General features: G+C 40.1%; 1 protein-coding gene across 7 annotated transcripts in view; it reads left to right on the forward strand.

Annotated features, from left to right (window-relative positions):
- LOC114655431 (RNA-binding motif, single-stranded-interacting protein 1-like) overlaps positions 1-12,624 on the forward strand; it is a 510,690-nt gene that overhangs the window by 448,703 nt on the left and 49,363 nt on the right. For 6 of the 7 annotated variants that reach the window (XM_051930584.1, XM_028806409.2, XM_051930585.1 and 3 more), the window contains exons 7-9: positions 1,824-1,939; positions 3,801-3,850; positions 4,504-4,588. In XM_051930584.1, coding sequence (XP_051786544.1) covers positions 1,824-1,939; positions 3,801-3,850; positions 4,504-4,588 — 251 coding nt within the window. The remainder of the gene's footprint in view (positions 1-1,823; positions 1,940-3,800; positions 3,851-4,503; positions 4,589-12,624) is intronic. The other variant, XM_028806410.2, reaches the window with a different exon arrangement.

Consider the following 12,624-nt stretch of genomic DNA (forward strand, 5'->3'; position numbering starts at 1 on the left):
GTCCAAAACACCCATGGTGCTTATTCCACATCACTGCCTTCTATGCATTGGAACTTCCGGCTGAGAATTCATTGGATGTCAAATGGAGAGAGTCGCAGACTTGTCAGACTAGATGTGCACTGCGATTACCCCCAATTTGCTAAGATTATGGATTCGCCTGCATGACTTTAGGATGTGGATGGAAAATCAGAGTGAACACCCATGCTGACATGGGACGGACATGCAGGCCCACCTACATGGGAAACAAACTGGAGTTCCTACAGTTGTAAAGTAACTGCATACAGTAAGCCTAAAAGCAATAGAGATCTGATTTACTTAAAAAATTAAAAAACTAAATGAACGCTGTCTGATGTTTTTCTATATATTATTTAAACTAAGAAATAGTAGTGTACACACACCACTCTACATCATAGTGTAGACAGACTAACAGGCTGAGGTGCCCCCCAGCCTCCTCTCTCTTGTCTTTCAGCATTTTGGATCAGCTTTGCAAACATGAAGGCAGACTGTATTTGTATGGGTGGTTCGGCAAACAGGGGGGATTGCCGGAAGGAAAGACTGACAGAAGCTTCAGAAAGCAATGACAGGGCTCAGTAAAGCCCTAGGGGAGCATGAGGGGAAACTGTACTGCCAGGGATGACGTGTGGTTATTCCAGTGCCAAAAGGAAGGGTGCCACCAGTGGGGTGGGGTGTGCCCTGGCTGCCCTGGAAGGGCTACAGGCAGTTGACACCCAGAATGAGAAGCAACTTGGGAGGAAATGACTAATGCTCTACCAATGGTATCCTTCACTCTCCTCATTCTTGTTAATTTACTACCAAAGAATGGCTGCTGCATTATTAGTCTTGTGCCCTTGTTAGGGTTCCACACCCAGGCACTGTCTGTGTGGAGTTTGTCTGATGAGGGTTTTCTTCACACGTCCCCAGATGTGCAGGTTAGTCAAATTGACCCGAGTGTGAGTGCAGGTGTGTAAGTATTGGGCCCTACAATGGGCTCGCCTTGTCCACAGCTGCTGTTACTCTGCATTGGGTTAATTGGTTTTCAGAGCAGCATGTTTTGTTTTTGGTATTAAATGTTTTCTTTAAAATTATTTGTATTTTGACAAAAATTGCTGGTGATGGCTTCTGCTTTTAGATTTAGAGGAACCTGCCTCATTAGACACTGAACTAAATATGCAAGTTCACCAAGTGCTGGTTTGATTCAAAACACAAATGAGGTGATCTTCTGCAGTGACTTCAGAGTTGGCCAGTAGGAGTCAGTGTTTTAGCTTCCTATTCAGGGTTGGCTGCTAGGACTGACTTCGGATCCCCTGAACCCCCAAACTGGACTGTGTAGGTCTAATAACAGATAGATGGAGGGGCTTTTAAGTTCAGGAGGGATTGGGAGTTTGTGTGGTGTTCTGCCTAGGGTTGGTTCCTGCCTTACAGTTGATGCTGCTGGATTTGCACCCCACCCCTCCTGACAATAAGCCATTAAGCAAATCTAGGAAATGGCTAGACAAATGAATGAAGGAATATAAACAGGCTTGCTGTGGACTTTTTAAAGTGGCATATGTCAGAGTAGCATTTTCATTTTACATATGCTATGTTGTTTTATCAAACTGATTATTTCTGTATCTGATTCTGTATTGCAATTTTCTCAGATGGTACGGGGGCCTAATAGTGCTATATAAAATAAAGATTGGCCAAGTGATTGAACTGTCAGTGCTGCTGCCACTCTCTGAAAGACTTGCGCCAATAAATAACCTGATCCAGGCCTTCATAATAATAGGAAGCTGCGTGCCTTCTCTTGCCATTTACTGATCTGTCATGTTTCGTCTTGCCCACAGCACCCACAGAGCCTTTATTATGCAAGTTTGCAGATGGAGGACAAAAAAAGAGGCAAAATCAGAACAAATATGTTCAGAATGGCAGAGCTTGGCCGAGAGAAGGCGAGGTGAGACTTGTAAGTCTTTTCTTTACATTTTTTTTTGACTGAGACCATTAAGACTGTGATGATGGATGTAAAATCATGTTAATTTGGTTATTAGTATGTGCTATTTAGCTTTTCCGTTTTGTGATTGTGTGTGTGTGTGGTATATATTTATAACTTTTAATAGCATAATGGCATTGTCTGGCCACAGGCACCAAATAAACACGACAAGTCTTATAGTCTGTGTACTTGTCTAGGCACAGAGCAGTTGTTTGCCTTTTTATGTACAGTAAATATGAATTGACTGGTTGGGCACAAAGCGTGTTAATAGGATTGGGTCTAATTCTACCTTGGTTTACCAGCCCACCAAAAACTGGAGAGCATTATATTTCTAGGCATAGCCACCATCAAAAGGCCTGGCTCCTCTGCTTCTTTTTAATGTCAAACAGATGGTGTCAGCTAGAAGGATGTGCAGTTTACTGCTGAATGTCTCTTCAGTACAGACCATAGCAAACGTGCTCAGTAGGATTGAGATCCAGGCACTGTGCCAGCTAGGACAATGGCTGCTATTGAAGCCAGGCGGCGGCAATCCATTCATAATAGCGAGACTTGATTCTGTTAGACACATATATCAGTAATCTACCAGCAAAGAAAAGAAAGGGAAAAAAAGAGCCAGCTCCCACCGCTCGTCAGAATATAAATGATATTATCATTATGGATGATGTGCAATGTTCATGGCTTCTGGGGAAAACTTCCTATTTCCTGCTGAATGTATTTCAGTGTGTTTCGCGTACTTAGTAGGTGGCAGAGATTGGGGTCATGACTGTCGGCAGACCAAGTGGCTGTTGGGATGACAGGTTATGTTATTTACATGATTTAAAATCAGCACATTATAAAAATATTATTATTGTCCATTAATTATAATAATAAACTAAATTTGAAAATTAGAAAACTGATGAATGGATGCATCATCATCATTATTATTAGTAATAGTAGTAGTAATACTAACAATAATAATAAAATAAATTTTTGCTCCATTGTTGTTTTTTGTGACCACAAACTGATTATGCAGGTTAGAAAATTGATTAAGGGAAGGATGAGAAGATTTTATTATTATTATTATTAATATTATAAAACCATGAACTAGATAAGCAGGTTAGAATTCAGATATGGATGGATGCATGTTCTTGTTCTACTTCGTTATCATTATTAATCCAGCAAGCTCAACTTGAATATGCAGGTTAGTAAATCAATGAATGTGTGCATTAATTTATTAGTATTTTTATTCTCCTTGATCATGAACTGAATAATTAGGTTGCAAAATAGACAAATTCTTCTTCTTATTATTATTATTATTATTATTATTGTTGTTATTATTATTGTTATTACTATTATGTCCATGACGCTGAACTGGATAAGCAGGTTAGACTTAGAATATGGACGGATTCATTGTCTTCTTTTTTTATTATTATAATTACTACTCCTCTGACCCTGAAACCTGTATATGCAGGTTAGAAAATGATAGGTGGATACATTATGTTATTATTATCACTATTATTCATGATCCTAAACTAGATAAATGGGTTAGAAAATGGATGGATTGTTGAAGAATTATTGTTCTCTGTTTCTGTGACCATGAACTGGTCAAGCAATTTAGAAAATTGATGAATGGATGGATGAGCACCTCATTATTATTGTTTTTATTATTTTTATTATTATTTTCCATAGCCTTGACTGGACAAGTAGATTAGAAAGTTCAGTATTATTATTATTATTATTATTATTATTACTTAGTAGACAGGCATCTTTTATCCAATAGCCATTACAATGGTACTGCCATTGCTGTTTGTCACTCATGTCTTGTTTCCTCATGTTCTTCCCCTGTTTCTTTTAGGCTGGCATGACTCTGACCTATGATCCCACTACAGCTGCTATGCAAAATGGGTAAGAATTTTTTCAATGTTCATACTAGGAGGTGGGCAGACTCGGAGCTGGAGTGGCTTCAGGCTCTCACTTCACTTGCTTCAAGGCCAGCTTTCTTCCTCACTTGTCACTCTGCGCATTGATAAAATGACTTCTCTGAAGCTGTTATCGAGATCACAGGGCTGTATTTACTCTAATGGAGTTCATGTAAATCACTCATTTGCTAAAAGCACATTGCCTCTGATGAGCGGCTTGAGGTGTGAACAACAAGTCCTAATTAATTCCTTACCATTCGCGCTGGTGGCTGCTCATGAGAAACACTCTGCTTTATAGAAACGTTTTAGAGAAAAGGGGTTTGGTTCAAAGGGAAATGATTAAAACCAGAGCCATGGTCTCAACAGCATGACAAGTCTGTGTGAAGCAGACCAAAACAAAAATCGCACTTCAAATCAATCCAATTAACTAGGCCTTTCTTTACAAGCCTAATTTAGTTTCTGCCTGTTGAATGGCCTGATGCTAAAGCCACAGCCAGTGCCACGGCCACCCTAGTTTGCCCAGCTCTGTAATAAACTAGAGAAGCAATGTGATGAATAAGAATGAAATGCTTTAAAGCTTTGTGCAGAATCAAAGTAACATGGTGGTTGTTGTTGTTGTGTTCTTTTCTCTTCTCCCAGTTTTTATCCTCCCTACACTATTCCAAACAGAATGATCGCTCAGACATCTATCACACCTTATATATCACCTGTGTCCACGTATCAGGTTAGTAAACCTTTTGAGTTCTAAGAGAGGGAAGGTACTGTAGCTACTTTGTGGATTTTATTAATGTTCTTTAACTGATCAAATTAAAGAAAGAAAAGCATTTTAAGAATGTTACCATGTTTATTTTTTTCATTTTCTTTAATTGATTTGGTGCGTGAGCGCACCAACAGCACATGTATGCAAGCAGGGCCTCTGCTTTATTTGGTCATGGGATGCAAGTGGCCACTTCTGCCAAGCATACAAAACCAAAAAGCATCATTTTTCCACAAACTGCTAACAATAAGGGGTTAGTCACCTCTTTTCATCCCGTGCTAGTGATGAATTCATACGAGGTTTGTAGCATGTGACACTCTGGACACTTTGGAAAGAAAAGGTGACTGTGATTTCCTATGGCCAGTGGCATCATTCCATTTTTTTGCCTATGATGCAAATGAAAATGATGAACTGTCATGGGGTCCCTACAAGTGGAACTAGTTAGTTACATGCTTTTTTGAATCGTTTGCCAGCAAGACTGAAAGGTTTCATTTAATCATTTCTCAAAAAATAAGAGAAGCTTATTTAATTTTTAATGAATTGATTCATTCATTCCATTCATTTTGCACTTTACAATATGGGGTCATGAGGGGCCAGAATCTATTCCAAAAGCATGGGACACAAGTTAGGAATTCGTTGCGGATGAGATGGTGGGCTTTCTCAATCACCCACACAGGGCCAGCTGAAAGCTGCATAACCTGCATGTCTTTTGGTGGTGTGGATAAATGTCATGTAGGCACAGGGAGTTCATTCAAACCCCACACAGTTAGAGACCACAGACCTGGAGCTGTGAGCTGGCAGAACCCACCACTAATGCAGACCAGCCAAAAAGAGACCTTAGTCTGAAAATAAATGGAAAATACAGTGGTGTGAAAAACTATTTGCCCCCTTCCTGATTTCTTATTCTTTTGCATGTTTGTCACACAAAATGTTTCTGATCATCAAACACATTTAACCATTAGTCAAATATAACACAAGTAAACACAAAATGCAGTTTTTAAATGATGGTGTTTATTATTTAGGGAGAAAAAAAATCCAAACCTACATGGCCCTGTGTGAAAAAGTAATTGCCCCCTTGTTAAAAAATAACCTAACTGTGGTGTATCACACCTGAGTTCAATTTCCGTAGCCACCCCCAGGCCTGATTACTGCCACACCTGTTTCAATCAAGAAATCACTTAAATAGGAGCTGCCTGACACAGAGAAGTAGACCAAAAGCACCTCAAAAGCTAGACATCATGCCAAGATCCAAAGAAATTCAGGAACAAATGAGAACAGAAGTAATTGAGATCTATCAGTCTGGTAAAGGTTATAAAGCCATTTCTAAAGCTTTGGGACTCCAGCGAACCACAGTGAGAGCCATTATCCACAAATGGCAAAAACATGGAACAGTGGTGAACCTTCCCAGGAGTGGCCGGCCGACCAAAATTACCCCAAGAGCGCAGAGATGACTCATCCGAGAGGTCACAAAAGACCCCAGGACAACGTCTAAAGAATTGCAGGCCTCACTTGCCTAAATTAAGGTCAGTGTTCACGACTCCACCATAAGAAAGAGACTGGGCAAAAACGGCCTGCATGGCAGATTTCCAAGACGCAAACCACTGTTAAGCAAAAAGAACATTAGGGCTCGTCTCAATTTTGCTAAGAAACATCTCAATGATTGCCAAGACTTTTGGGAAAATACCTTGTGGACTGATGAGTCAAAAGTTGAACTTTTTGGAAGGCAAATGTCCCGTTACATCTGGCGTAAAAGGAACACAGCATTTCAGAAAAAGAACATCATACCAACAGTAAAATATGGTGGTGGTAGTGTGATGGTCTGGGGTTGTTTTGCTGCTTCAGGACCTGGAAGGCTTGCTGTGATAGATGGAACCATGAATTCTACTGTCTACCAAAAAATCCTGAAGGAGAATATCCGGCCATCTGTTCGTCAACTCAAGCTGAAGCGATCTTGGGTGCTGCAACAGGACAATGACCCAAAACACACCAGCAAATCCACCTCTGAATGGCTGAAGAAAAACAAAATGAAGACTTTGGAGTGGCCTAGTCAAAGTCCTGACCTGAATCCAATTGAGATGCTATGGCATGACCTTAAAAAGGCGGTTCATGCTAGAAAACCCTCAAATAAAGCTGAATTACAACAATTTTGCAAAGATGAGTGGGCCAAAATTCCTCCAGAGCGCTGTAATAGACTCATTGCAAGTTATCGCAAACGCTTGATTGCAGTTATTGCTGCTAAGGGTGGCCCAACCAGTTATTAGGTTCAGGGGGCAATTACTTTTTCACACAGGGCCATGTAGGTTTGGATTTTTTTTTCTCCCTAAATAATAAAAACCAACATTTACAAACTGCATTTTGTGTTTACTTGTGTTATATTTGACTAATGGTTAAATGTGTTTGATGATCAGAAACATTTTGTGTGACAAACATGCAAAAGAATAAGAAATCAGGAAGGGGGCAAATAGTTTTTCACACCACTGTAAGCCCAGCATAGATTAACAGTACTTTGGTTTTCACACTGTCTTACAGATTTTTTAAATTTTGTCTCCATTTATTGCTATTTAATACACCATAAAAAAACATTTTACTTCCCAGAGTGACTTTTTAATATTCCTGCAGGTGTCTTTAAGATGACCAATTTGCAGGCCTCAAATCTTGTCATTTAAAGTCATGACTATGTCATGGCTCAATTTACAGTGGTCAAGAAAAGGTTTATGAACCCTTGGGACTTTCCTGGATTGCTGCATGACTGATCCAAGTCACATTAATCGGTTGCCACCGCCTCTGTCTAGGACTGAGAATCAGAATTTCCCCTTCAGTTGAGGGACACCAGGTTAGGACCCCTCCATAACTGTGCTTACTTTCTCGAGCCCATCTTTATTAGTTATTATATAATTATTATTATTATAGCTTTATTAGTTAGGTGGGCCCTGTATATAACACACAGCTCGAATAGCTCCGGCAATAAAGAGTAGCCCCCTGAGCAGTGGGTACAGAGGGAGACACAAACATAGACATAGCACTTTGATCAAGTCTCCCGGCTGATAAATTCCATCGGTTTCTCGCTTTATGCCCAGTGCTGCTTTGGTGATCACTGGTCGGATTAAATTTACCCCTCAGCACATGCAGGACTAAATGTATATGCTTATAACTTTTGCTCAGTTCTTTTCTCTTGGTTGCATGCTACACACATGCTTAACCTCTTCACTAACTGTCACCAGATGGCCAGATCAAGCACATTATCAGTGTTACTCCAATAGAAATAGAATCTTTTCAAAAAAGCAATATTTCTACAAAGTAACTTAGAATTTTTTTTTGACTGGCTGAAATAATCATCTGTAGTCATGCAGCAACACATATCTGTGTTTTTAAGTAACACATGTATGTTAACTTCAAGGAAACAAGTATTGAGTTGTGTTACTCATTACTATCTGACTATGTAACGCACTTTTAACACCTTACCCCAACACTGAAGATCAAATCCTTCAAAAGAAATGAACTAAAAGTGAAACATTCACAATGCACCAAACACATTAAAATATTCTGTACTGTGTATGTCCAGCACCAGTATCTTCAGTCCCAGCATAATTGTCATCAACTTGCTAAATTTAGGCATATTGTGACAGATCTGATGATACTGGGATTGTGCAGTGTAAATGTATTATGACACCCCAACCTTCCATCCTATTGGATGTGTTGTGCCACTAGCACCTTCCATCAGTTTGCACCTTTGACGGTGTTCCACAGCCATGGTTTCCAAGCTGCTTTCTCTTCACCATCACAGGGACAGCTGACTGTCCTTCATCTGAACCTGGTTGTACTCATTGCACTTCCTGTCTGCCACCGTAGCCGCTGGCAAATACTCAGTTATATACACCATCCTACTAATGATGAGACTGCTGAGCCTCCTCTCAGCCCTCAGTAGACTCCATTAAACAGCATGGCTTCTCAGCACAGTATGGCAACTCTCTACAAAATAATCATTAGGAACACCAGTGTTGGACACTGGAGGATAGGAAAAATTGTCATCTGGTTACCTGGACAGTACATTGAGAACAGGTAAAAGAGCAATTTGATCCAGCAATGGACTGGCTCCCCATCATGTGTTAGTTCCTGCTTTATGTCTGGTACTGTCAGAGCAGACTTCAGCCATCCACAACAGTGTTATGTCAGATAATGATCAGAAAATCCTAAAGGTTTCACAAACTTTTTCCTCAAAATTATGTAACTGCTTTCTCTGACAATTTTATTTAGGAGCCTGCAACCTTACCTTTATGGCTGTTTTGCATCAAGTTTATTAAAAGTTGTTCCTTCTAAAAAGAAAAATAACATATTTGATCATTTTTGGTCAGGCTCTTCAAAAGGACACATTTGATCATTATGGCAGTCGTGCTGTTCTCTCCTCTTAACAATGTGGCAGACTAGATGTTTGGTTAGTTGATGTCGGTGGGTTGTTTTTTAAAATAAACTCAGATGTGGTTTTTAGAGCTGCTGATGCGATTTCCTCAGGTTACTGTTGTGTCTGGGACATCAGAGAGGGCCTTCCAAGACATTTACTGTCTGCCAATCAGCTTCAAAGTTAATCTGTGACACCACAGAAGAGGGCTGCATTAGCAAAGGCATATCAGCTCACTTCCTTCATTAAAATCTGCTCACCTTAAACATTTAAATGATGACATGTTTTTTTTTATCCATACACAGGGGATTATGCTTACAATTCCATGAATGATGAAGGAAGGCTTGCTTTTCCCTTTCATTCTTTATGAAGGGGGGATTTTTGCATCCCTGCTGTATGATGTCAGAGGCTAACTTTAAAGTAATACTTCACCCAAAACTGTATAAATATCTACAGGGTGATCCAGATCTAATTATGCAATTATGGCATTGCATTGCATTAAAAGCTGCATAGTTAAATCTGGACTATCTATCTATCTATCTATCTATCTATCTATCTATCTATCTATCTATCTATCTATCTATCTATCTATCTATCTATCTATCTATCTATCTATCTATCTATCTATTGTGCTGGATAACCGTGAACAATAGTAAAAATTCCAAAATCCTGCATTATCTGTATCTCAATATCCAAATGCCAAGCTATCCAGCCGTATGGTCACAAAGTTCCAAACACATGTGTTTTTAGTAAAATATTGTTAAATCAACTACTTCTGAAAAACACTGTCGCAACAAAAATGGAATGCAATTAGACGCACCTGAACATGTGAACTGAAGACCCGCCTCAATCATTGGCCTCGTCATATATGAGAAGTTTCAACTAGCAGAAGGTCAGCTCACCAGTGCAGTTTCACAGCATGTCGGTAATAATCCTCAGGTACTCCAGTTGTGGCTCACTGTTACGAATATCGGTGAAATGATGGCAGACGGGTCTGCAATTCAAATGCTTGTTTGTGCCTGAGTGTGGACTGTTTTCGTTCACAAGAGCATTTTCTGGATATAGTTAGTTTAACAAAATTTTTCAAAACTTTGTGTTTGGGACATTGTGAGCATACGACTGGATGATTTCACATGTGGGTTACACAACACAAGTAACGCAAGATGTTTTAATGGACATTTTGATATTTCTTTACATTGTCCTGCATTGGCCACCCTAGACTTCTATCAGTAGGCCATAGGGAAATGATAGGGTAATAATGTTCTAGAAATTGCCAAAACCAGCCACAGTAGTAGTAGTAATATTATTTCACATGGTTTTAAATGTTCTCTGACTCTTGGAGGGCTCTTTAAGGTTTGTCAAGCTAATGCATTCAGCCCGTTTTATGGTTCCGACTCCCATGACCCAATTTTTCCCTTTTTAAGTTCAATCACAACTGGTGAAATAAGTGCAATCAGATGTCTCCCTTGGTGAAATGAGCTCACTTAGAAAAAAAAATGTGACTTAACATTCTTTGTTAATCCCCAAGGGGAATGTTTCTTTTTGTATGACCTTTGGGGGTCAGAACACAAGATCGGCCCTTTACAGTGCTCCTAGAGCAATTTTCAGGTTAAGGGCCTTGCTCAAGGGCTCAACAGAGTAGGATCCCTTCTGGCAGTAATGAGATTTTATCTGGCAAATTGGGGTAACATATCACATGCTGTTGCCCATCACTTAGATGACCCACTCGCAAGCCAACAATGGCAAAAAGCAACCCATCGGCAGCAAGTCATGAGAACCACTGACTTAGACGACCCACTCATGAACCAATAATGGCAAACCATGATCCACTGGGTGAGAACGACTGCCTTACATGGACCTGGCGTGTGGACACCGAGACTCAAAGATCAATTTGTGCTACTCCATTCCAGCAGTGACCCACAGCAGACCCACAGAGCATCAACTGTAGTAACCTGTATGCTTTACCAAATGGAGCCATAAATTGGCACAGGACTGTGTTTAAATTAGAGCAATTGAACAGGAATGACTATCCTGACATGCCAGCTTTAACATGGCTTGAGGGACAACATGACAAAATCAGAACATGGCTTCCACTGGCACCACAGCCTTAAAAATCACACTTTTTGTCCTTACACTGAAATAAAAGTGGACACATGTTAATTTTTTTTGTTTGGTTTTAGTCGGCTAAAACAAGGAGTGGGTTTGTCAGTCTGGGGGGGGTGTCCGATATGTCTGTGGTCCCCTCGTTCAGTAAGCCTGTTGAAGTTTTTCGTTTGCGAATCCTCTTTGTTCACAAGCTTGAATGATTTGCAGTCTAGCGCTGGACACACCCAGTGGTTCAGTAAAAAAATATTTCTTTATAATGCCTGGCTGTAAATATGCACCTTTCCTCAAATGTTAAGAATATTTAGCAGAATTCAAATTGAATCATCCACAGCAAATGCTGCACACATTAAGCATGGAGTTGAGAATAATCTTTCTGTCAGAGAGCTAATAAATGTGGTGCCGAAAACCCACTCAGCGGAATGATCCTGTCCACCCCCCTCGCCTTTTGCTTTAATTCTTTAGATTAGGAAAGACGAGAAAGCAGGAAATGGAATGCAGGCACTCCCTCTCTAACCACAGACAGGTTTAGAAGCAGAATAAACACTGAGAGTCCATTATCATAGTCAATTTAATTTTACACTAAAGAAAGTGGAACACTTACAAAGAAGGTACCCCTCCCTTTATGCCCTGGCTCTTACATGAGTGCCTTTGAGCACCAATAAATCCAACAGTCAGCGTCTGTTATCCTCTTTTATCCGCCTTCCCAAAAGCGTTCCTAGAACTGGATGATCTTTGTGCTCAGAGATGTTAAAAAAGTTATTTCAGCGAGCCCAGACACTGGAAACAATGGGCCGACTGCAATGAGCACATGAGCAGGGTGGCCTTAGTCTTTAAACCCTGACAGCTTCCTGTCATCTTGGGAGAATTTTCGGTGCTTTACTTTCAAGAACCTCATGGCAGGGACATCTTCTCTCGATGCCATTCTCCGCAAAAAAAACCCCAAACAAAACACCCAATCACATTGCCAAAATGTTTTTGTCAATCCTTAGTTAATGGAGGGAAGAAAACTGTTGTGGCTGCCAACTATGTGCAGCGGTAAGGGGGACTCTGAAGTCAGTCTGATGCAAGACTGCAACATACCACTAATATTTTCTTTTTACACAGCAGGAAATGGTGCTGTCTAATTTAGCAGATGAATGTTGGGATTCGATCACAGGAAACGGTGTGATGAGGCCTCACATTTGTCTCGTTGTAGCTTGTAGTTGGCAACATGTGCAGCATTGCTTTATGTAGTTCTTTAAGAAAAATTGCCTCCATTTAATCCATTTAGAACAGGGCTTGTTCTAATGTATATCTTAGCCACATAGAAGGGATGGTCCAAAGGTTCTGAGTCTGAACCAAATATTGTAAGTAGCTAAAAATTAGCTCTTCAGCACTAAAAGATGTGAATTACAAGATCCATCATTTATGGATTAAAATATACACACGCTGCACAGATAATTAGGACCACTATACTAATACTAGATGGGGCCTCCTTTAGCTCTGCAAACTGCCTCAGTTC

This window comes from Erpetoichthys calabaricus, chromosome 8 (genome assembly GCF_900747795.2).
Source record: "Erpetoichthys calabaricus chromosome 8, fErpCal1.3, whole genome shotgun sequence".
NCBI lineage: Eukaryota > Metazoa > Chordata > Cladistia > Polypteriformes > Polypteridae > Erpetoichthys > Erpetoichthys calabaricus.